Source organism: Xiphias gladius, chromosome 22, assembly GCF_016859285.1.
Source record: "Xiphias gladius isolate SHS-SW01 ecotype Sanya breed wild chromosome 22, ASM1685928v1, whole genome shotgun sequence".
Lineage (NCBI taxonomy): Eukaryota > Metazoa > Chordata > Actinopteri > Istiophoriformes > Xiphiidae > Xiphias > Xiphias gladius.
This window is the reverse complement of record NC_053421.1, coordinates 14478703-14504978: the sequence shown is the minus strand read 5'-3', so window position 1 is coordinate 14504978 and position 26276 is coordinate 14478703. Positions and strand designations below refer to the sequence as shown.

At 41.0% G+C, this 26276-nt stretch overlaps 1 protein-coding gene across 2 annotated transcripts; it reads right to left on the bottom strand.

The window, feature by feature from the left end:
* Positions 1-117: 117 nt before the first annotated feature.
* Positions 118-24971, bottom strand: kmt2bb (lysine (K)-specific methyltransferase 2Bb). 2 transcript variants are annotated; one of them, XM_040116971.1, is made up of 36 exons: positions 24639-24971; positions 22967-23045; positions 19248-22787; positions 18934-19115; positions 17977-18096; positions 17489-17675; positions 16632-16863; positions 16453-16520; positions 16104-16361; positions 15773-15879; positions 14659-14784; positions 13962-14075; positions 13555-13701; positions 13364-13456; positions 13122-13239; positions 12883-12996; positions 12420-12604; positions 12184-12285; positions 11348-11458; positions 11045-11121; positions 10110-10333; positions 9887-9990; positions 9610-9747; positions 9202-9360; positions 8978-9095; positions 8789-8867; positions 8527-8687; positions 8247-8414; positions 4945-8128; positions 4214-4314; positions 3645-3782; positions 3232-3484; positions 2758-2865; positions 2444-2527; positions 1825-1954; positions 118-1694 (listed from the first exon to the last, which is right to left on the bottom strand). In XM_040116971.1, the coding sequence occupies exons 1-36, from the start codon at positions 24966-24968 to the stop codon at positions 1419-1421; spliced, it is 11715 nt and encodes a 3904-aa protein (XP_039972905.1). In that variant the 5' UTR covers positions 24969-24971; the 3' UTR covers positions 118-1418. The 2 variants fall into 2 exon arrangements, with proteins under 2 accessions (XP_039972905.1, XP_039972906.1); XM_040116972.1 differs by having other exon boundaries at positions 24663-24971.
* Between the last annotated feature and the right edge of the window lie 1305 nt (positions 24972-26276).

Below are 26276 nucleotides of genomic sequence, written 5' to 3'. Positions count from 1 at the left end.
GAACAGTGTGTGAATTCAATTAGCCTCATCAATGACAGCACTGAACATGGACTAAGAACAACGTTAAACATTATTTTAAGGTGCTGAGTGCATTTTCTCAGCTCCATTTCAGACTGATTTTTTTTTTTTTTTTTTTTTTTTTGCAACAGCAACATCTAGAAAGTCTGTGCACCTTGTTCTTCACAAGCCCGGTGCAGGAGCTGAATGCACACACTCAGTGGCGATGCTTTTTACCAGTGCCCTCCCTGATTAAGAGATAAACTGTAGCAAGTTTGACAATGATGAAGAGAATTTGAATGTTTGATGGTTATTTATGTGCAACTCTAGGGCAGCAAAGTCTTATTGCAATAGGTAATGAGCATCTGCCATGAGAGTAATAAAATATATATTTAAAAAACTGATATTCACCACAACTCTTCACTTTTGGCTTGGATAGTGTTTGCTACATACACTGTACATCAAGACAGAAAAAGTGTCTTGTTTCTGTCATCATATGACACTACTGACTGAAATAGTTAAATTGCAATAATCTATTATTAACTCCACACAAGAAGAGAAAGAGAGACAGGAAAAAACAGCAGACCTAAAGTGTGAAACCTATCAGACACTATATTCCAATGACGGTAAGAGTACTGCTTGAGTGCATAAATTTAAGATACATGATCTCAGCAGGGTGAATAAACAGCTCAACAATTCCTGATTTGCAGGACATCTTAGTCCAACTAAAGACGTTAAAGACCTTTCAAAGCTTAGCACCATGGTTGTTTTGTTATTCACGAAAAAATAAGTCTAAAAAGAAAAAATATTAACAAAGTGAGAAGTGTTAAACGTTAGATAAAATGCACACATAAAGGTTTGGGTCAATGTATGGCTCAAGAACTAACTTTACCACTGCATGGGGCTGTAATGTTCCCATCACTGCAGGATGGAGCAATCATGATTACAAGTGTTTTTAGACAGACATACCCCCCATAAATGAATAAAACATATTAGGAATCCCTCAAATGCTAGCTATAGGTTTTCAGCAATGATTCAAACAGATAAGGCTTGATGTGTGTATCAAAGAAATTCTGTTGGTGTTGTCAGTATAGATCCAGGAGCCACCCACAATATTTACCGCTGTGGTGACTTTGCTGTGCCAGCTGTACATCTGAACTCCTCACAGGTAGAAGGACCTTGTGAACACAAACTCTTCAAAAGTTGAGTAATTTTCTGTGCAGGTTCTCTTCCTCTTACTGTCCAATTCATAAAATGTCCACATATCACTTCTAACTAGCCAAATGTTATTGATTGGTCTCATAGTGGCTAATTCACTTGTTATGTGGACTGCCCACCTCCTCCCCAAGTCCTATCCAGTGCCACCTTACTTTAAGGCTTACTAGTAAACAGGATCCTTCCCCTTTCATTCAAGGGATCTCTCAATTGAGGAAACGCCGGCATCGCCGGGCCCCGCAGTTGCAGTTGAGTTTGTTGCTGGCATCTTCAATGGGGAATTTGTAGTCATAGGTGAGCTCCTCTCCCCTGTAGATCTTCCTAAGAGCAAAGATGACGATATGCTTACGGCCTTCCACGTTGATCACTCGTGAGTAGCAGTTAGGTTCACAGGAGTGGTTGATGAATCTTGCTGCATTGCCATGCATGGTTGCATCCACCACATCGAAGTCATCAATGCGGAACATGTAACAGCCAATTCCCTGCAAAAAAAAAGAAAAAAAAGAAACCTACTGATACATCCTCTGACCTTTCCCAACTTCAACTCTCAGTTACTGTGGATAACTGAGCTACATTATGATGAAACTGATAAAAGAGAGAAGAATTACCAACCTTGCCATCATAGTACTTCTCCCTTTTGTCAGTGAGCACGGAGCGGATGACGATGCCTGCATATTCAATAACCATCTCCCCTGCCTCAATGTTCCTCTTGCAGAAAAGACCACGGCCATGGATAGCGGACCTACAACCGACACACAGAGGTCAGACAAGCTAATTTCCTGGGATGTTCAAGGTGCTGAGAGTGATAATGTGTCAACTGTGTGATGGAGTCTGCAGCTAATTTCTGGACAGGAACCTTTTAAGAATTTTAGTCATTACACATACTCTACTGAATCATTATACTTAACAAATGTAGCTTATTTACTGACAGTGGGCTTACCACACCAACAAATCTAACATGTCAAGAGATGTAGTAAAAAGCAATTAAAAATCTCTCATTAAGACAAAATTTAAAGTTTAGAAAACTAATGAGGTTCCCATCAGCCTCGGCTGTACTTGGTTTATATTTCTAATTAGCAAATGCTGGCACACTAACAATAAACTAAGATGGTAAACATAGTAAACACAGCCTGCTAAACATCAGTATTTTTAAAAGAACTAAGTAGAGCAAGACAGAGCCGCTAGCGTCATCCTTCACCTAGAAATATTTTGTTGTAAATGTAGTTCTTACCTGTAGACACCTACAGCCTCCTTGGATGTTCGTTCTAGATGTCTGAAACGCATGGCCATGGGTAACTCCAAACTAGTAGCCCGTCTAAAAGAAAGAGCGGACATTAACTCACCAAAGACATCTGGAAAAGACCATATTGCTTATTCAAAAACAACTGGACGGGGTGTACAGAACTTTAATTTTTTACTTAAACAGTTACCATGCCACGTTGAAATATAAAATTACAAAAAACAAAAAAAGTGTTAAGTTGCACAATTGTTAAGAATGCATTTTAACCCAGCCAAAAATATACAGCTAAACAGATGAAGTCTGACCTTGTGGACTTCAAAAGAACCTCATCTTCTTCATCATCATAAGGCCCAATGTCAGGAAGCTGCCTATGCTGAGAAGCCAGGAAGTTAAACATATCAAACGTGGACTTCCTGTTAGGAGAAAAGAGAAAGTAATGTCAGGTCTACATGAGTATTAATAAAGCAAATACAAAAAGTAAAATCTACCAAATTTATAAAAAATGACTAGAGAAAAAAAAACAATAAAGACTAAACATAGATGAGCTGATCTGATCAGATAATCAGAATTGATAAAAACTACTTTGGTGCCCGTCCCGACTGGTGTCGCTTTTGTGTGGTCATTAAGGATCATACTTGTGCTTAAAGCACGACTATTAATCGCCAACAACAATGAAGATGTTAGCTAGAGAAACTTGAGGCTTTAGGTTCCTTGCTCCAAGATTGCTTGGGAGTCTTTCTGAGTCACAGTGCACAGCAACAGTAATTTCTTAAACATACCTAAGATAGAGCTCAGAGCGGGCACAGCCACTGGGATTGACAGGCAGGTCATCCTCTTGGCTGCACAGTTTGAAGAAACGGAAGGTATGGCGTTGACAACGGTGAGCTCCTTGAAGTTGCTCCAGCAAGAACACCACTGCATCATGGACCAGACCCAGCATACGGGCACCAGTGATCTTCTGAAAGGTAAGAGGTCTCAGCCTTGCAATCGCTCGTGCCTCCTGCACACCATCTATCACTGCTTTCCAAGCCACTGAAATGAGGAAGTGAGAATAAATGGAGTTAAGTGAATACAATGAACATAAATGGCTAAAGAAATTCCACATTATGAAACTCATTTTTACTATTTTGTTAGTTAATTTGGAGCTTTAAGGGAAATTTTAAAATCTAAAATCTTAAAATATTAGCCTTACCCTCGATGCTGTCCGCCTCTACGCTGAAACCATCATCACTGGTTATCTCAAATCGTAAATGTGGCTGGTCTCTGTTAGTTGGACATTCCTCATCCTCGTCGGACGGCAGTGCCTCATCATCTGAGGTAGAAGCAGCGCCTAACAAAACACAATTTGTACAGTAAGACTTTCACACTATTGTGCCTATTCTTCTCATGGCGGAGAGGAGGTTGTTTGACTCATGTTCTATCTGTTGGCGGCACCTGGAAGTTGCGTGGTGTCCTCCTACATCATATTCTTGATTAATGTCCTATTGTCCTTTTCGAGGGTCTAACGTCAGAGGGTTTCGTAATGATGTACAGAATGTTAAGCTCATCGAGGCAAATTTGTGATTTGTGATATTGGATTATATGAATAAACTTTGACTTCACTTGACTATTCTTAAATACCACAGGCCACATGTTTGACAAAGTTAAAGAGCACAGAAGCACATTAAGTCACATCCATTAGTTAGTGTAATACCATACATGGCAGACATTCTTGAACACATGAATTATTATGCAATTTACGCGTTTATAACTCAAATTTACCAGAGTATTTCTTCCAGTCAGTCAGGGTGCTGTGTCCAACTGGTTCCCAAGCATGCTGCTTGCCTTGTTCACCCCGAGACATGTAATCCCAAGGCTCTGAACTGTAAAAGATAAAATTGCACCTACATTTCATATAAAAATACATACACATTTCTCATCTTATCTGACATTTAGCTTTACTGAATACTTTCCGTTACTAACAAGATACACTCAGTTTAAAACTGTTCATCTATGTAGTGTACTTTTTGCAGTACCCACAATGGAAAAAGTGACGCAGTATTAGTCCAGGAAGTCCAAAAAAAGATGCCATTCATGAGGGACATAAGAGCAAGTTCAATTTGGCTGCTTAACTGAATTCACTGAAAATCAGTATCATTTGTCGACAGTGGAAAAAAAGAACTTGGATGCAGATGAACCATGGTAAACTCCACTGGTACAACGCCTTAGTTTTAAATTCTTTTTTTTTTTCTTTTTTTGTGTTAGCACCATTTCAAAATAGCAGGTTACATCTAATATTTAAGATTAGAGCTTCTAAAATGTAAGGACTCTACTGCTTTTCTTTGTCAATTATGATAGTAAATGAAAAGTCTTTGGGTTTTGGATTGTTGGTCAGACTAACGCAAGGAAGACATTTTATAGACTTAATGATTAATCAAGGAAATAATCAGCAGGTTAAATGGTAGTGAAAATAATCGTTAGTTTCACCCCTACTTAAGATAAGTAAACCTTACCCTGTGCTATCAGAATCACTTATATGCTCCTCCTTTAACTCATCCAGGTTCAGTACTCCTTTCACTGTTGGGGTCTTGATGCGGACCCCCGAAGCCCTGCTGGAGATGCTTGGAAAGGTAGGTCTGCGCCGCTCCTCATCGTCATTGATGGGTTCTGGTTGCAGGAAGTCAACCTTAGACTTCTTCGTGACAATACGGTCTGAAAGCGAAGACACTCTTTTCATGCGGACGTGGGTGCGAGGGCGGGGTGTAGGAGCTTCTGCCGGTGCTGGTGTTGGTGTTGGTGATGGAGAGCGAGGCATCACTGGTGGCTCTGGTTCAATTAATAAGCCAGGTGGCAAAACCAGTGAGGACGGGTTTAGTGTTTGAAGCCCAGTCCACTTGGGGGTGTAGTTACTTGCCATTGCTTGATTAATAATTGCTTGGGCACTTTCAGCAGGAGTCATGGGAGGATTCTCAGTTGACTGAGCAGATTGCCCTGAGGCCTTGGATGACTTGGGTTTTTTGGATGCATTGGACTCCTTCTTCTTCTTTGGTTTTTTCAATTCTGGGACAGTTTCATCTTTTGATGTTTTTGCATTCTTCCTTGGCTTCTTCACATTAACTGATGCCACTGCACCGTTGCTATTGTGAGTGAGCAGCTGTGTAATTGTGGTTGGATTCTGAACTGCAGGTGTAATTGACGGAGGAACTGCTGTTGCCACGTTAGCCCCGGGGGTTGGAGCAGTCATATTACCAGCTGCTGCTAGTGTGGCTGACAGCGCGTTGCTTTGCAAAAGGCTTGCAATCTGAGTGACACAGTTATAGGAAGGGGAGTTGGGAGTGGGCAGCTGGAAAGTGTTACTTTCTGGATTCTTCACAAAGATCTGCCCAAGGCGGTTCACCAGCAGGACATGTGGTGTAGGATCCACATTTGGACCCCCCACCTCTTTCACAGTAAGAATGGCATGACCAGGTAATGCCTGGGGTACCACTGGTTGTTGAGGTTCTAAAGCTGGCCTGGGAGTAGAAAAGTTGATGGAGATTGTGTGACCAGATGCAGCTTCCTTCTGCACAGATGAAGAGCTGTAACCGTTTAAGATCACAGGGGCTGAGGTGGTTTGGACTGCTGACGGAGCAGTTGAACACTGTGTTGAAAGCCCTGAAAGAGATGGTATTGACGCAGAAGAAGAAACAATGGTGACAGCTGTAGAACCCAACGGCTGTGTTTGTGTTGAGTAGATAGGTACAGAAACAGTTCCAAAAGTTCCTGCTGGGGCACAATTGCCTGATGTAGCTGACAGCACTGGATCATTTTGAGGGGCAACATTTAGCAGTGTTTGTGTCACATCTCCAACGGGGGTGAGGGTGGTTAGTTTAGTAGGCTCCATGGATGGCAAGGTTGTTGACTCTTGTGAGGATGTTACTGGCTGAAGTGTAATACTTGTTAGTGGAGGCTGACTGAAACCTGGTAGACAGGAATACATACGCAATGAGCCTACAACGCTTTGAGAGGGGTTTTGTAGATCTGTAGACATTAAAGGGGAGGGCTGAAGAAGATCCAGCAAGGCGCCCTCACTACTATCAGCAGCGTCTGCTAGTGACGGTTCCATTGTATTAGCTGTTAAGTGGTTCATTAACACAGTAGACCCCTCAGTTGACGTTACAAAGTGGCTGCTGTCAGGCTCTGAATTCAGGGGTTTACAAGCTTCAGACTGCTGGGTCTCAAGCGGTGTACCCTGTAACAAAGGAACCATCTCAGTTAAAGGTGGACCTGTGTCACAACTCTCAAGAACAAGCGGTGTTTCAGGGGCAAAACCTAAACTGGAACCCTGGAATAACCTTTCTGCATATGAGGTCTCAGGCACCTTTGTGAGTAAGTTAGGCAGAGCATCACGAAGAGGAGTAGGAAGCACGGTCTCACGATTTACTAAAGGAGTGTCAGAGCTTTGTTGTTTGAGTGGAGAGTTTGCGGAAATTTGTTGAGATACAAATCCCATGTTGTCCTCATTGGACTGATTGGCATCATAGGATTTAGGTGGATTGTGAGGTGAACCATCTGTAGGACTTTTGCTGGCAACTGAGATGGTAACTGATGAAGAATCTGTGTGCTTATCATTGGATGATGCTTTGGGGAACATACTCTGAACAGCCTCTGTGCCATTTGTAGTTTCCATTTCTGGGACACTCTTATTATTTAGGTTTTTGCCTTGTATCCGAGCTTGAGTAGAACCCTCGAGTTTCTGAGCATCATCCTTGGTCGCTATACTTGCATCACTCTCTGTGCCGTCATCAACACCATCCAGCTGAGCCATAGGCCGGGGGGAGGGGGAGGAGGAAGATTTGGAAAGATCTTTTGATCCAGGACGACTGACTATTGTCCGTGAGAAGTCAAAATAGTGCTCCATATCATCATCAGAGGAGGTGTTTTCCAAGTCTTCCCTGGCTGAGGCTGTAGATCGTGGCAGGTTGGCAACAAGCGTCTTCCTCTTGTGTAGGTCTTGGGCTCTTCCCCAAAATTCCTCCTGGTCATCACCCTCCACCACTATCTGCCCCCCACAGTTCATTGCTACACCTTCATTCACGAGTGTCTCTTCAATCTCCAGTTCTGTCCTCATCTCTTGGCCCAGACTCATGCTGGGATCTTTGTGGAATGAACTGTAGGGAAATTCTTCTTCATCCTTCTGTTGGTCTAAATCCCCCTGGGGTGAAGTACCATTAGCTGGAGAGACATCGTCAGGCTCTGGTGAAGCTAAGAAGTTGTGCGGCACCTCAACTGAGTCTGACTGGCTCAGATCAAATGACAATCGAGTCCTGGGTAAATGTATGGATGAAGAGAAAGACAGACTTGGAGAAGGAAAGTTTCCTGCACTGTCCTGCCAGGGAGACTGTGGGAATAAAGATGAGGCACAATGGGTTGTTGTATTTCCAGGGCATCGGACTGAGGAAGCACTTCTACCTCCGACTGGGCGGGATGATGGAGAACTTATCAAGTTGTCTGTAGCAGGTGGGAACAGTGGAGAAGTGGGAAGTGAGGATTTTCCAGCACGAAGGGTGATTGGTCCAGTCAGAGGGCCCAAAGGGGGGGGGGACATGCGACTGCGGAGGCCTGTTGTCTGCGAGTGTGGGCTGTGGCGACGAGCCCTTCGAGTCTCCTCCAGATCACTTATCGTTAATATGTGGTGGGGTTTCAACTGGGCTACTCCTAAGAAGAAAACAGAATTAAATCAGCAGCTTGAGACTTGCGTGTTTCTGACTGGATTTACTGATTTGCAGCTTGATAAAATATTCTTACTAAAAACTTTTAGGAATTTATATTTTACCCGGGCATGGCAGAGGTCGGGACATTCCTCCAGCTGGTCTCCTGGTTTGGGGATAGCTGGGAATCTTTGGCCTTGCACCATGATCTGACTTTGGGGGAGGTCCAGGGACAAAGCTTTCCTCCATTGGGGGCTGGGATTCTGTTGTATCAGTTTCTTCAGCTTCAGATTCTAAAGATTTATAAAAAAAACAGTCTTTAACAAATTAATCGTATCTTTATCTATGAATTTGCAGTAAATCACTTCCTGATGTAATTCAGTGTTTCAGCAGGAAAGCACGCACCAGGTAGTGGACAGGGGCTGTGTGCAATGGTGTGATTGTTTCCTTGGTCAGGCATCTCCTCAACAGGTTTCTCAGGGACAATAGGCTGGACTTCCCGAACTGTACATGTATATTTGCAACGGCGCAATGGATTAACTGTACTCCAGTACCAACGAGAACACCTTAGGAAAGAATAATAAAGTTTTAAAAGTGTTTTTCCTTTAATGTTTCAAATGTGTTTTTTTTCATTTAATGGAAGCTGAAATGATAAAATGCAACTTACTGAAAACCCACAGGACAGAGTTTTCCTTTGCTTGCTGAAAGTTCTGTCAGAACACCTAGTTTGTCTATCTGTAAGGAACCTGTGTAGTGACAATGTGGATACTGATTATTAGTTTAACATAATGTTAAACATCATGTTAGTAAATGCCAAGGAATGAAAGAGGCAACCAACTAAAAGAAAGGCACTTACCAATCATCACGTTAATCAGTTCTGGCTCCAGTCCTGTCAAAAATTTTCTGCGGAGGCTGATTCCCTCAAAATCCACATACACCCTGCGGTTTACTTCAAATTCTTGACCAGTTATCATCTTTAAAACAAAGAACAAGAAGTGATAATACAACTCACAATCAAATTCCAAACCTTGAAACTGTAACAACACACTGTAAGAGACAAGTTAGAAGAGCAGAATTTACCCTGCCACTGATGAGATGTCGATGTTTGTAGCAATAGACCTTCTTATCGTCCTGGAACACACATTGACGGGAGCGGGCACACATGAAGTGATAGTTGCTTTGACAGGATGTCAGGCAGCAGCCCACTGTGGCACCTGTCTGGTTGCATCGTTCACATCGCTAAGAGGGGGTTGGGTTGATGGGGGTGAAAGGTGACATGTCAAAGTTATAAAGTAACAGCAATCCCATAGTAGAGCCTAAGTGATGTACTGTTATCAGATTTTTTTTTTTTTTAACTTCAAAATATCAACATTGGCTCTATTTACAAGTCTGAAAGTGATCAAACTCAGATTTCCAGTAATATTGTAAATGAATACACATTGTTAAACTAACAGGTACAATAGTTTTTATGGTAGATTAACAACCAACCATCAAGCGCCCCCTTGTGACAGCACTGTGTACATGTAATAGAGAGCCATTATCCTCTTCAAACACCTCAGCTGACCACAGACAGCAGTTGACATGTGCCCATTCATTCTGACCCAAGTACAGCAACCTCCCTGCTTCCTGTGGAACAACACAAAAGAAAATCTGAAGCCCACTGCGTACAAAAGTAAAGATGTATACACAGTATTTACTAGTAGTTTACTGAGTTTACAATGTACTATGATCTGTTGTTAATTTTCATCTTTAATGCATTACTTACATTAGACTTGAGGTCTCCATATTTTTGGCACAAAGAGCACTGTCTTTCATCATCTTTAGACCATCCAGTGTCTAGATCAGCTTTTGAAAGCCGGCCCCTTTTCCCTGTATAAATGTGCAAAAGTAAAAACCTAAAGGCCCAAACACTCTGCAAGAATTAAAAAAAATCAAGAACAAAAAGGTATCCAATTTCATGATCTTCTCTCCTGCACTGACAACATTACCTTTGAATTTGAGCCTGACAGCCCTACTGGTTTTGAAGTGGTTCCGGCTTGTTGGCTCCCCAGACATCGGAGAGACAGCCTCCTCTTCCTTTTCATCTAAGCTTTGTCCATTATCATCCTGCAGGAGCCCCAGTGGAGCCCTGGACAAGGGATCCTCCCTCTCCTGCCACTGAGCGTAAACATGCTCTGTTGTTGGAGGATGAACAGCATGGGATAGCATCCCCCTATAAAAGAAAGAATTAATGAGTGAAAAAGCTTATAAGTCCATGTAACTTTCACATATGTATACAAGAAGGTAAACCAAACTATCCACCTAGTACTTTTAAAACATCTTAAGTGTTTTTATATATATATATATATATATATAGACACACACACACACACACACACACACACACACACACACACACACACACACATATATATACATACACACATATACACACACACACACACACACACACACACACACACACACACACACACACACACACACACACACACACACACACACACATATATATATATACATACATATATATATTTAAAAAAAAGCAACTCCACCAAAAAAATAATGTTTTGACTCGTGTCTGTCTGTTTGTTTGTCAGCAGGATTATGCAAAAAGTACTGAACCAATTTGCAGCAAACTTGGTGGAGGGATGGGAAATAAGCCAGGGAAGAACCCATAAAATTTTGGTGTGGATCCAGTTAAACGGGCAGATAGAGGAATTAAGAAAAAAAAAAAAAGTCAGTTTCCTTGTCATTGCCAGATATGCCATTTTTCAACATTTTCTTCAATATTTGGCCTTGGTGGAGGTATATACTCTAATGAGTGTCATTTTAGTTATTTTTGGCATGGGCCATGTATGCAAAGAGTAATTTTTAAATGAATGTACAAATGTACACAAAGCAGTAAATGGAAACCATTACTCACATAGGCAAGTCTTTGGTACAAGGGTTCCACACCTTTGGGTCTTGGCTGTTGAACCAATTAAATACCTCCTCGAGGAGCTAAAAAGAAAAATCACAGTCAATTTTAAATGCAAATGCACCTGCATTTCTTAAACTTTTGCAGAACACTGAAGTTTTTTTAAATTCCGAGTAGCAAAAGAGAAAAAAAAAGTTTGAGAGAGATTTTCAGTCATTTTATCGCGACAAGTACCCATTCATATACTATCAAAAATATTTAATCATGAGAGAGCATTCATGTCCTCAAGTATTTACAGTCATACATCACCTTTAAGTAGTAAGAGCGTGCCAGGGCAGTGTGTCTCTGTTCCTCTGGGAGATCCTCTTCTTGCTCAAGTCTCTTGCGCACAACCTGAACCACATCTTCATGGAACATTTTCTATTAAAAACAAATTTTTTTTAGTATCTATTAGGTTCATATAGTTCTGTCTATCACTGTACAGACATGGCTCCCTCTAGAACAACACTTACTTGCAGAAACACTATTAGATACATTCCTAACAGACAGCACGAAACCACCATCTTAAAATACTGTATCTTACAGTGGGAGGAGGAGCAGGAGCCTTTTCTCAAACTTTCCTTTTGAAAATCAATTAGAGACCTAATATGAAGTTACATTCATGTATAACATCAAATTTTGTTTTAACGCTTTGTTTTATTGTCAGTAAAATTATATTGTCGGAACTCCCTAGTTTCCTGTGTAGCAATAATTGGAGTTCTAACACATCTGAAAGTCTAATTGACAGGTGCATTGGATCAAAACTACTGAATGAAAATTTAAAAAGAAGAATGTCTAAGGTGAAACTTTGTTATATACTGAAATTTTGTTATTAAAGTTAGTAGAACTGATAAACAGTTCGTGATTTACAGTGTTTCCTTATGTCCTACAGTATTTTATAAAACCTACCGCTCACCAAAAGTGGGTCTTCACATTTTGTTTGCTTGCCTTTAAAGTATCTCTCAATTCTCACTGAAATTTATGAATTAATGTCCACAAAGCCTTATACAATTTAACACTGATTTTTTCTCCCACTTTAAAAAACAATACATGTGCCACAGTGGTACTCAAGTGTTCAGACACTGAATAAGAGGTTGTGTACTCACCAACGTAGTATAAAGGCCCTTGTCAAATTTCTTGCCCACAGCTCGGAGGTCACAGGCTGGCTGTCCCTCTATTCCACTGTCCGGATCAACCAACTTTTCACACTGAAGCAAAAACAAAAGCATATTTAAGACACTGTGTTTCATGTACAGGTTAAGTTTTGCAAGCACTCTAACATAAATACACCATGTAACAGCCTTATTTTCCTCATGGTACATTTGAAAGCTGAGCCTCTTACCTGTGAGCAGGTAACAAGGTGCTGGGTGAGGGTGGAGGAGAGCAAACAAGCTAGCACCTTCTCCACCCCAGCCCTGAGCTCAATGTAGAGCAGCTCTCTCCAGGCACTTGGCTGGGTCACACTGCAAGGCCGACATGAATAAACTACACTCTCTGGCAGGCTGGACAAGATCTCATACAGCTCATCTGAAATAATTTTACAGGAGAGAGAGCAGATTAGCAGTGGAGATGAAGAGAACTGCATCTCTAACCAAAATCTGGTCACGCACCAAGAGCATTTTTACTGCGTTCTAAAGAAAACAGGAATTCAATATGGAAAATATTGTCACTAGATCACATGCACCTATTGCGAAGCAGGGTTTTGAATACATGCTCAGCTGCATTGTTAATAAGCAATGATAAGCAGCTTTGATGCGATCAGTTAGGGTACTTTTATCCTTAAAAAGATGTAGAATAAAAATTACCTGTTAAATCCTCACACTTGGCATGTACCCAATGATTACAGGTGCCACACTGCATCATCTGACTGTCGTAGTCATTGTCCTCATAGCACTTGAAGCAGATTGGACAGAAGTTACCTTATGAAGGAAAGATAGAAATGATTAGCCTCAACATAGATTGGTAATATAGAAAGATAATACAGGGGCTGACATATCACCAGATGATTAACAGATGTACTATCAAGGTTAAATTGTACACTCACCCTGTTCATAGAGTTTTGAACAGTCTGGACAGAGGCCTTTGTCGTGGTTCCAGTCAGCATCCCAACTCTTACCTGGTGTGACGCCACAACTTTTACACCTGATGCAGGTCATACAAACCTGCATGAAAGCCATCATATTAGGACGGGCAATCAATGTGTTCTTATCTCAGCATGCTTATAGTAAACATACATTACTATGTTTTTTTTATTTTATTTATTTATTTATTTTTAAATGAACGCACCCAAGCTTTTCTCTTCTTGTTTTGTTTTGGATAGTTGGGTCCCAGACAGGAAGCATGATAACAGTTCTGGCATCGTTCACACTCCAGCAAAGGCTGAGGGAAACATGAAATATTAATGTTTATTATTGACTTAATTACATTAATATTGAAAAGTAAAATATAGCGAAACAAGCCAAATAAGCAGTTTCTACCTTTGAGGGCTTGTTTTTTCTGCCACACACATGGCAGAACTTGCAGCGTCGACAGCACCAGTTTTCCTTGTTCTCCTCAGAGGGGCGCTCTGTTGGTTCAAGGCAAAACTGGTGGAAGGGCTCACAGCATACTTGGCAATACAGCATCTGCAAAAGATATTCATATATACAAAAAAGCCATTTAATTTTAAAACTGCTCTGAAATTAAATAAACTTCAAAATATGATGAAATTAATGTTTTGGTTTTTTTTTTTACCCTGCATGATACTGTGTACACGTGTAACCATCTACAACAAATCTCTAAGAACCTGATAAGTTAATAGTTTACAAATTTAAGGTGGTTGGAATGGGAAAGTATCAGATCTACAGTTTCAATTAAAGTATAGCAGGATGTATTGAGCAGTTACCTCGTGTTGCCCTTTACTGGCACAAAGGAAGCAGACATAGGGTGGCATGAGCGGTGCAGAGGTCAGTATACTTAAACCACCCATATTCCAGACGTTTTCCAAAGTACAGTCCTCCTGAAAATGAGACACAACACAATAACAACATAATAAAAGCTGAGAAAAGGCTGCTCACAATAGTTGCCAGTGTAATACTGTGTCTGCAGACCATTATCCATGATAAAAATAAACAGATCCATGTATACCATTTTTTACTTCATGTTGTTTCAGTTCTAATGGAAAAGTGGCTGTGAGAGCGGGAGGATTACATGTTTAGTTTTGTTAAGGGAAGTGCGAAGATCAACTGAAAGATTTTTATACAAGAAATTTTCATGGTGTATATTCATTTTGGAATTAAGAAAGAAACACTGACCTCTAGTGGATAAAAAATGATAATGTTACATGAACTAGTGAATTACAATGGCTTTAATTTAATTCAAGTGTGACTTGGTCTTATAACAATCTGAGATTAATACACTTTCTGTGGAATAAATAATGTTTGAGGAAAACAAATATGCTAAAATGTTAAAACCGCAAGTATCTTAAAACAAATGGCTGTTTCTTTTTAGAATGGGTGTCAACAAACAGGAATCCAATGCCTGTTGTATAAGAAATGTGTTTATATTACAACATTTGTAATATACTGTAAAAAATGACCCACCTTGAAGTCAACCCTGATTTTGTGAGTAGGTTTAGAGGACTCAACGTCTCTCTGCTCAAATCCATGGGCCAAAGCTGCCAGGACACTGGGAGGAGTCTGCTCCAAAGGACCCTGAGATGTCTGAACCTGAAAGAAGACCATAACTTGAATGTGGGCAGTAATGGAACTTAAAATGGTGATATACTTGCTTTTAACCATGCATTGTCTTGGGCAACATGGATGACATGACACGTGACAAATCTGCAGAATGCAGCCAAGAACATGAATGGTGGGGCCAGATTATCAGGACGTGATGTAAGGTGAGCGTTTCATAGCTGCTGCTGCTGCTTTCTCTGTCATGAATTGGAAGTTCAAGGAATTCATTTTGTGTGAGCCAGGGATTATTCACAAGCAGCCCATACTGACCAATTACAGTTCTTGTTGTCCCTTAATTGGTATCTCTGTAACCACTGTAGCCCTGACTTGTAGTTACATTTATAAGGAAGCACATGTCAGCTATCGAAGAGTCTGCAGCACAGGTAGGATGTCTCCATAACTATGCATTAACTCCTTAATAAACAACCATAAATCAATCATAAGTCTGGCTAATGCTTCAAGTGGAAATTAATGTGGCAGAGTCCAAATGAGAGATGGTGCATTAACTTAAACGGAAAATGATGTGAAAGGCCCCATAGTATTATATGCCCAAGTTGAGGAGTGGCTGTACAAGAACTGGAACTATGGGCTAATAGCAGTACAGACATTTCTTTCGGAGAAATTAAACTGCAGAAAGAGACAGCATGGCCTGGAGTTTACAAAAAGGAACAGGAAGGAATGAGGGAGGTTCTCAACTTGCCAAAATGCCAAAAGCTGGCAATATACAAATAAAACTGCATTTGGCATATTCTCAGAGACAAAATTGGCAGGTTTGTGACATTGGATTGTGACAATATATTACTAATTGGGATCGATCAACAGTGTGCCAATGCTGGCCAGCCAACCTATTTGAACATTTTAGCACAACCTTCTTTGTCAACAGATTGGCTGACAATTATTGTGTGTCAGTGCAACTCAAACACAAAACTGCCACAAATACAAGCTGAGTAGGCTAACCATCAAACTCAGAATTACCCACCTTCTCAGGTTTACGTCGACCCGGTGGTACACGGTGTGAAGTGGGCTTTCGATGCCTCACTTCATCATCTGAAATGTCTCCAAGGAATCCATCCAGTGACACAAAGTCTTTGAAGGACAGAAAAAACAGGGTTTATTATTAAGAGGCACATCCCAAGGCTTTGTGCTCTTAATAGCAAAAAAAAAAAAAAGTTTAAAGAAATGTTTTCATAAAGACAACTCTACATTATATTTAGGCACATACTTATTATATGAGGTGTTGAGAAAAAAAAAAATCCAAATAGATCATAAATGAACCACCTATCGCGCCTGGATACTGAGTGTCAATTTACCTTGACTGAAACGGTGTCCAGAACCCCTTCTCCTGGCTGGCGAAGCAGAGCTTGAGACAGCTTTGTCATCTAGATCTGAGTCGTAGTCCACCAAGTCAAAGTAGACGCGGGGTTTCACAACACGCTTTGGCTGTTTTCTTACTGACGGACTGTTGCCGTCACCCTGGAGACCAGATGGTGAGTCCACAGCACCCTCGTTCCCTTCGTCATTACTTGAATGACCCCCGCTAAGAGAGGATCTCCGTCGCTTGGAGGCACCTAAAAGAAAGAGGAGGCATGTAGCTGACATGCTGAATGTTATGGAAGTATACCAGCAACACAAAGCTTCCATGCTCAAGCGAAGAATTACCTTTGGGTGCTGTTCTTCCACTGAGTCTCCGTGCTTTTCTCTCTTCAATTTGATCACATCTCTTATACCTTGTTGAAGAAAAAAAAAAAAAAACAAAAAACAAAAACAGAATTCTTTACTATTTTTGAACACACTGCTGTGCTCCGCTACAACTAATAATTGATTATAAGTCAACTTACACACAACACTGCCGTTTGGTATTGGGACCACCAAACTTGGGTTTGTCAAGGCAGTTCATGCACTTGCCACAGTCGTCCTCGTGGTTGCAGCCTTTGCATACTCCACACCTCCGAGAGCGGTACCCAAACGGCCCAAGTCCTTTCCTTTTAATAAAATTCGACGGCTTCTTGATCTTGGTGACCTTTGGATCTGACAGCCCAGGACTGTCTGATTCTGAGGGAGACCCAACATCTGCAACAACAAACAAACAATAAGAATGGGAAACTAATACCAGCCAAATGATGCTAAATTTTGTTTTTCCTCAAGTAGTTCATAATTAATTTTTTTAAATGGATTCTCAGCAACAGATAATTTGCAAGCATTAATGATGGTTTGGAGATTGACTGACCAACTGTAAATTTTGGGATTTTATCTGTTTTAAATCAATTATCAATGCACAGATTTTTGAAAAATGGCTCAGTTTATGGTGCAGTGTATTTGTTTGTATTTTGCAAATTAATGGATCAAACTGCAAATTCAGACAAATCAAATTGATGGGCAAAAATAGTAGGGGTGTAATGATTCATATATTACACTGGTGCATTGACTATTAACTATTCCAGTTCCATGTATCCCCCTGCTTAAAAAAAAAAAAAAAAAAGTAATCAATATGAGGTACTCAATCAAATAAAATGAATAAATAAATATCAATCAAAAACCTCCTGCATTTTCTATCAGGATTGAGAAGCTGAAACTGATTCTGCCACAACTACTACTGATGCTGCCATCAAATCATCACATTCAAGTCACCCGAAAAACTATGAGCGTATTTCAAGAAAGCAAGTGCAGATACGTCTGTCAGTCAGGTAACATCTACCTTTAGTGACGGCTGATGGAGAAATACCACTTCTTTCATGCAGAGGCAAGGCACTCAATCTGGGAATGTCATCTGGTACCAAGGCTCGAGGCTGCCCCAGCACCACAGATGCTGCACGACACACGTGCTTGATTCGTGGACCGCCCGCTCTACGGAACTCCTGGCACAGCGGGGAGATGAGCTGCGGCTGGGGAGGGGGACGAAACAAAACAGAACAACCACTGATGTGAAGAGACAGGGGGCTCAGTTTTTTTCCAAATCTGAATCATTGGTCATACATTTTAATACTGTACACTGAACAATGAATGTTTTTTTTGCTACATTTTGACTATATCAGTAGGTTAAAAAAGCAATAAAAGCCAAAGCCAGAGACAAAAACAAGATTTTTGGTTGGACCCCCCCCACACACACACACACACACACACACACACACACACACACACACAACCCCATCCCCACCCCCCTGGCCTACTGATTTGTATGCTTACTTGTCCTTGAGGTGGCTCTATCTTGACTGGAACATCAGCATCAGGCTGCACCCGCTGCTTCCTCCTTTGTCTCTTAGAGGCCACATCCCGAGACCTGGCGCCACTCGGGCCAGATAACAGCTACAGGGTTAATGGGCAAAAACAAGGCATCAATACAAGCCTAAGAAAACTAGGAAATCACCTTGTATTATCAATACAGCGGAAACCGCTTATAGTGATCACATCTGTCTGGGTCAAATTTGTCACTATAAGCGGATGATTATTATAACCTAATTTTTTTTCTTTATCTCTCAAGCAGATTACCATGTAATTGACATTACATGAAATAAAGTAATGAAACGGACAGCTTCGCTATTTTCTGATTCAAAGATAAAATAACATAGATTGATGCCATGGCCCTCTCCTGCTCCAAGCCCAGTCTGAATGATCGGGGAGAAAGCATTACACTCCACTCACGTCACACACCCGTTGCTGTGAGAGAGCTGTAAAAGTCCCATAAGCGAGCACACCGCACAAATCAAGCACATGTACACACACTCACACACAGTGAACTTCTGTTGGGAGAGCAGGCAGGGACAGTCATTTCATACTGTGGCAGCCAAAACAACCTCGTACAACTAAGTTAGAAGAGAGCCTGAGCATCTGACTGCTTGCAGTAGTAGATTAGTTTTAAATTCTTTTTTATATGTTGTCATGTATGAAAAGACCTAAAATGAACACTGTATGTGGACTACTTGATTACTATAAGCAAATTAATTAAATATCATTTGTATAGGAATGATCCATATAAGCTGTTGTTTACTGCAACCATGACCACTATATGCGGCTTCCACTGTACTTGTCTTTATATGAGGCTTTCCTCTTCTATAACAGGTTCTATTACATAGAACTTATGTGATAATGAACAATTAACGTCTACAGTGACTGAAAATGTATTTGTGTTGGTCATGACCTTACCCCAGATGACTTAAGCTGTTTCTGTTGGTCAATTTTAATGAGCTGGACCTTGGCTTTCCTGAGGAGATTGAACATTCTTTTATTTGCACCAGTGAGGCGCGGTCTTTGTGAAGCTCCCTTCTCCACAGACCCAAGGTAATCGCCTTCAACTGTGCCTGAGTTCTGTTCTGACTGCAGCTCTCCTGTGGATATCAAGTAATATATGCCAGTGTCTGGTCTGTTATGAGGTCCGGCCTTCAAAGTTGCATAAGTAATCAAACAAATCATGTTTGCTTAGCATGAAATAATCTTATGCTTTTAATCATTTTGCTTACCTGAGTGAAGTTGGGCAATGTCTTTCCCTGCCAAATCCTCCTCTTTACCGTGCTGAAATGCAAGGGACTTGGAGTTCATAGTCCTAACACACACAGAAACTTTTCTCACCACTCCAGGAGTATCAAGGTCTTCTATCTTGAGCTTGGACTTGTCCTTCTCGCTCTCCACGTTTGTATTCCTTTGCCTAAGGCTGATGCTCATGGCCTCGTCATCGAGTCCTTCTGCTAAATCAACAGGGGGCTGAAGAGGTTTACTCACGCTATCCACTTCTGTTGTATTTTTGCTTTTGGGAAAACCTGTGTGCACCTTCTTTAGCCTTTGATAAATCTTGAGGTGAGCCATTTGTTTATTAAGCTTAGGGGAACTTTTCTTTTTCTGAGCATCCAGGAGGTCAGTAGATAGTTCTGTGGGCTTATCAACTGGTGTAGATAAAAACAGATCCTCACATTTGTTCTCTGGAGTTTTGTCCAGTGTATACACTTCCTCGCTAGACTCTTCTGGCCCATGCCACTTGAAACTAGAGTTCTTTAGAAGAGACCTCCTCTTTTCACTTTTTCCTCCTTTTCCCTCAGAAAATAGGCTGTCAGCTATATCAATGTTGTCATCTAGGTCCTTAGCTGAAAACAGATCTACATCCAGTTGAGCTTCACTCAATATGTCCTCCTCGTCAACTGGCAGGATAGGGGATATTGCTCTGTCTGTCCCATCATCTCGCCTCTTTCCTGGACGTATTTGCAAGCCCAGTTGTGCACACTTCTTTGGAGAGTTTCTTCTAGGCAGTACGGACATTCCAGCATCATCCATAAACCTTTGCGGGGTCTTGATCACTCGTGAGGATCTGGCACTTACGACAGGCATAATGAAGTGCTTGATATTTTTTACAAACTTTGATTTACCAGGTTGGGTATCTACGTCTGCCTGTCCCCCATCAACTAATGTGTCTGTTTCTTCCTGCTTCAAACTATCTTTTTCAAGCCCTATTTCTATCAGTTCAGAAATTATTTTCGATTGTGGTTGTGGCCTTTTAGAGGTGAAAAACTGAAGGCCTGACTGTCTCTTTGTGTACTTTTTATGTACCCCAATAAGTTTGGAGCTGGGGGCTGGTATGGTAGCTGCCAATGGGTTGGAAATGTCACTATCCCCTTCAACAATTTTCTGACTATCAGATAATATAAGTGGAGCAAACTTCCCATCTCTGCTCCTGTGCCTGTGTTTCTGACGCTGCCCAATCAAACTTTTACGTCTCTTTTTTACTTTTTTGAGAGATTTCTTTTGCAGGCACGTTTTTGGATCACTTGCTTGACTTTCTGACACCAAAGATTCTTGACTATCTATCAGCTGAATGTCTGTTTCCTCTTTTACCGGTGGCTGTATCTGTTCTTCTTCCACTGACAAAGAGTCTGGTTTTGCCTCTGACTGGGTGCAATCTTTTGTTTCTGGCTGACTTACCTCCGTTACTAAAGGCTGAATATCTTCCTTTAGTAAAGACTCTGTGCTAATAGCTTCAACTGTAGCCAACTCTGCGTTGACGGCAGTTTCAGGGGAGACAACAGCCTTATTCTTTTGAGCAGACTTCTTTTTCCCTAATTTATTATTTCTACATCTTTTCGGTTTTGAAGGCACAGGCAATGGTTTGGCCTCTATGATCTGTGGTTCTACCTCATTCTCCACCTTCTGTGAAGAAATTTCACCTGGCACCCGTGAAGGATTGTCAGCGATCTTTGAGGACTCCCCATTAGGAACTCCAGTGGAGTTTAAACTTGTCACCTGTGAGGGGTCCTCAGCCAAAACCTGACGAGAGTTTTCAGGAAGAACATGTGAGCTGGAATCTTCAGTTGAAACCTGAGAAGAATCTTCAACGTGCACCTGCAGAGTATCTTTATCCTGTGGACTCGTTTTAGGTCTCCGTTTCTGAGTGGTCACTGGCCTATGCCTGACAGACTTTGTTTGTGGTGAACCAAGGCTTGATGTCCTCCTCCTTAGTCTCCTAGTTGGTGCAACTTCAGCCTCCAAACATGACAGTTTATCCTCATTAACTTCGCTTAGATCTTTCAGAACATCTTCTGTCTTTTCAGTCACAGGACTAACTTGCTGAATTAAAAAGGATGGCTTCGAGCTTTTATTTTTACCAGGAGAGGAGACCTTTTTGATCTGAAGAGGTGGGACAAATTTCCCGCAATCTGTTTTAATCATTTCTGGAGGAGGTGTTTCAGGTACATGTTCCACTTCCACTTCCACCTGTAAAGTGGACTTTTCCTCAAATGACATGTCAGCCTTGTTTTGGGAACACTCATTGTCTGTGCTTCTCTCTTGTGGGGCTGAGTTATCCAGTTTTGATTTTTTATCCATGCAATTCAAACTCTTGTTGCTACTTGTGTCGCAAAAAGTGGACTGATCCACTTCACTCAACGTCTTCTCTGCTACTTTGACAGTGTTTTCAGTACTCCGTGTCTGACTTGCTCCCTTCACCAATGTTAAAGTCCAGACAAATTTTCTCCGTTTTTTCTTTCGAGCTGAATTCTTCCCACTGGCCTGTGCATCATATTTTGGGTTTCTGATCCGTATAAACTTTAAACTCGGAACCCTCATTTCCTCTTTTTTCAGAGGCAAACTATCACTGGGCTGTTCAGCTAAATTATCTGTCTCTGTGGATGATGGACCGTGGTTTTCTGGCACTGTAACATCCTTATTCAGCCTCTTGCTTTGTCTTCGTCTGTCACCTCTCAACAATGGTTTGGCCTCCACTGCTCTAGAAACTTCTGATTTTGACTCCACCAGAATGGCATCACTTTTGCTCAGACTCTCTGGTTCAGCTGCACTGTCCGAGATGCTTTTTGAGAGTGGGTTAGTGACTCTATTGCTCCTACGAATAACTTGTTGATTCACTTCAGAACTTTGCTCTGTTTCAAGTTCCTTATGCTTTAATTTCTTTGCATTTGTTTTTTGCTCTTCTGTCACGCTCTCCTTTGCAGTGTCAAATCGATCTGCTGATTTTCTCTCTTTTGATTTTTGGTCATCAACAACAATTTTGGCACTAGTCTGGCAGACAGGCTCTGTTGTCTTTGAAGCAGATCTCCCACGCCTTCTTGCAGGTACAGTCCCCCCTCCCTTATCTTCTGTGCCATGTTTATCCTCATGTGGTTCAGTTTTTAATTTGACGTGAGCGCTTGAAATCTGGTCACCCTGAATGTCCTTGGTTTTAGACTGATCCTGAATTCCTTTTATCTTCAACTTCTTCACAGATTTTTTATGAGGCTCCTTTACAGTTTTCATTTTCTTTTTGGCCACTAACTTTATAGTAATCCTTGGTGCTGCTGATGAAGCTCCGCTTTTAGTGGACTGTCGATCCATAGTGTTTTTTCCTTTTGAAATTTTCCTGCAATCCTTTGCAGGCTCTGCTTCAGGGGATAAGCCGTGAACTTCCTCCAATGATTTTACATCTTTTACAGGATCAGGTGGTGTAATAGCTGCCTCCACTGCTGGCGTTTTAAGCTGTAGCTTCTCACCTTGTCGTTTAGATTTTGTGTTGACAGCATCACCTACAAATCAAAGAGACATTCAATGTTAAAAAATCCATAGCTCCTCCACTGGATGCAAAAATGTAATAGAAAATAAACCTCTTTTACATTGTGTTGCATGGTTAATTCACACTTAATCTTGTGTATCGTTCATAAATGACACCAGATACGTCATGTAGTGTAGTGATGTTTTTCTTTACCTTTGGAAGGGTTTTGTCGAGACCATACAGGCCCTTTGGAGCTTTTTCTCTCAGCTTCAAATCCTCTGAAGTCATCTCCCTTGAAAAATAAAAACAGGTAATTAACACTTGAAGCAACTTAGTACCAGTCTGCTGGAGGCTGCTATACGATCAGCAAATACAATAACTAACATGTATGTTCATAGAATTCATTTTGAATTCCAGAGTATGACATTAATTATATCCACTGCACAGACCAATTTAACTAATATAGATGAAGGAACATTTCTCTGAATGTTCATTATGAAAAATGGATTGATGTCCAGCATAATGACGATTTATCAGTACACTAAAAAAAAACAATGTATGTTTATCTTAGCATATTGGTCCAAAGGCTTTGTCTAATAATAATGATAATAAAAACAGGAAAAATACAAAACAATATTTGCTTAAGATTTTAGAGCAACAATATCTATGACAGAAAATGGACAACTGTTTTAATTATTCCACATTCAAACCAACTATTTACATTAATCTAATCTGAGTTGCAATACGTTAAACGTAAATAGGGTTTGCATCAGTGTAAACCAAAAAATGCATTTGCTGTTTTTTTTAGGGGGGGTCCTCCTGATCTTTTCATGATGCAGTTGTATGTAATATGGAATATATACCACTTCATGCAAGATCAGAACTCTACAACCTATGAATCACACTTAGTAGTTAGGACGAGCCCCTACACCACCGACAAAAACTGCAGGGAGAGGTGGGTCTGTAATTACCATACGCTCCGAGTACTGTACATCTACCTCATGTTTGCAGTTGTGACCTAAAAGCCTACAAACAGCTCCATTGGTGTGAATCACGATTAGACATGAAAGACTACATGCATCAGTAAGGTGCTTTCAGGTCTAAGAACAAGGGTGCAACTGGCTTTAGCACATTTCTGAACCACCATTTAAACCTGTCGTGTATGGTAACATTAGCTAGCTGTTAGCCATCCCCTTCTCTCGAAAGCATTTAAACTCACTTCTGTCTACAGAAAAGCTACCTAGCCGAACTTATAACTTTGTTATGTGAGTGTTTATACATCAGTTATGTTAGGCAGAAATGCAATAGTTTATTATGTCTTATTTAAACTAGCTAAGCAAACATCTATGCCCGCATCTGGACAGCGTATTAAAACAGAGCGGTTAGCATTTAGCCGCTTTGCAGGATACCGAGGCGCTTAGCCTTCACGTTCTTTGTGTTCGCTACTATTAGCTAGCTGCTACTCTGGCCCGATAACGAGCGGGCCGTAGATGAAAACTGCGGTCCCTGTTTACAAATTGGCGTACTCACTAGCTGGTTTTTAATAAATATCTTCTTCTCATGTTTTCACCCTGTAATATTTTTAACCTCCCTGAGAGCAATTTAGGGAACAGCACTTATGTAAGTTAAAAGTGTTCTGCTGCTTTGTTGAAGTGGTATTTTGTGTTGCGACTGCTCTTTAAATGTCATGGAAAGCTGCACTGTGCTAACATTAGTTAGCATGTAATGTTGGCTCGACAAGCTCGAAGCTAAAGTTAACGTTAGCCTAGCAAAGGGATGTTGACATTTCTCCATGGCATAATCAGTCACACTGCTGTGGACAGCACTCATTCGTGCACATTTAACGATTACACAAAATGTGAGAAGATGAAATAAAGATACTAACTCCTGGGTCGGTTTGGGACCTCACCTCTTCACTCCCACTAGAGCTGTATCCAGCCTGGCCAAGGATCTTGTGGCTCGCCTCTATCCCAAGTAAGCGCAAGTGAGACTGGTCTTCGTTTAAGGACAGAACCAGGTTTGCGGGCCTTGGCCCTCCGTTAGTCACATCATCAGCTTCTAAGCCTGATCGCCCGAGTTGCCATCGCTTCTCAGACCGCAAACGACTTCGTGACGACCAAGGCCGACCGGGGAAACGACCTCTGGCCGTTGCAGTTCCACCTTGGCCTCCTACGGCAGCCGCGGTTGCTGATCCGCATCCCGCTGCCGCCATCATTGCTTCAACAACAACACACACCGACGGCTAGCAGTTCGAAGGGAGACAAGAGGGAAGGCGCGAGATGGGAGGGGGGAGCCGCAATGCTGCAAGGGAAAGTGAGTCTTTTACTCGCGGTTCCAAAAGGAGGGGGAAGTGGGTCGACCTCTGGTGGTGGCTGTACGTCAAATCGCCATTCACAAATGTATATGCTACGTCTCAGCCTGTACCACTTAGCTTGATATGAGTAAAACTTTACTGATTGCTTTAATCTTAATCCCCTTGATGACACCTGAATTTAACTGATTAACTTTAAGTGTATCCTATATATGAAATTTCCAAGGCTATTTTGTATGCTGTTTAAAATCTTCTGAAAGAACCAGCCAGATTTCAAATGATTAATATTGGTGAGTTAAATGTTGCAAGACTTTTTAGACATGTTATCATGATGCATGTGTAATAAATCTCAACACTTCTGAATATCAAATAGGTAGGTGTGAGTGTGGAGAAGGACAATATTCAGCATGATGGGAAAGGATTTGGAAATTGCTGCTTATTATTTTAAACTGGAAAAAGAAGGATGGTCTGAAATTAAAACAGGCAATAATGCAATAATAAAAGTGGCATAGCCTATGTTAAGGAAGGCTTTATTTGTAATCAAAACAGCCATAATTAACATCTGGCAGAAGGTATGGGATGCATAGGGAGATAATAAAGAAAAACGCAGAATTTACAGCCTGTTCTGATGATTAAGTGCATTACATCCAGGATTTATAGCGTCCTGGCTCTACACATTGCAATACAGTAGATGGCAGTATGCATCTTAATTGCCACCACAAAAAGCTGATAATGAAAAAGAGGAAAAAGTAGAAATCTTCAGCAATCGAATATAACTCATTTTTAGAGTATAGATTTGTTTATGTTTAAGTTACAGCCCATGTGAAAGAAGGAAATGATGTTGCAGACTACACTACTAGAAATGAAGCAAAGGCTCTTCAAAAATAATTTGATCTTGGCAGAAAATTTAAGACTTTGTTAGAGTAGAAGTATTTTTTTGACGCTCACATTTCAGAGAAACAACTAAGTATGTGTGAAAAAAAGCTCAGAAAAAGTAATTCGATTGATGTTTTAACTGAGATTATTTTGTAACACTAGATGCAAAATATGTGAGAAGAGAAATGCTCAGTGCTTAGAAGAATGATTGTATATAAAGACCTTTATCTTTATATACATTCATTGGCTTAGACTGGAAGGGAGCTGAGTATTAAAGGATTTTTTAAAGATAGCAGGGGAAGAAGGAGCGACTTTATGTATCTCCAAGGCACAGGC

What these genes read in the sequence shown, in the direction of transcription:
- kmt2bb (XM_040116971.1), bottom strand. Translation starts at nt 24,968, where the DNA reads ATGATGGCGGCAGCGGGATGCGGATCAGCAACCGCGGCTGCCGTAGGA. An exon ending in TCACAAGGGGGCGCTTGATG is followed by an intron (nt 9,361 to 9,609) that starts GTTGGTTGTTAA and finishes ACCCCCTCTTAG; the next exon opens with CGATGTGAACGATGCAACCA. An exon ending in AGAGGCGGACAGCATCGAGG is followed by an intron (nt 3,485 to 3,644) that starts GTAAGGCTAATA and finishes TCCTCATTTCAG; the next exon opens with TGGCTTGGAAAGCAGTGATA.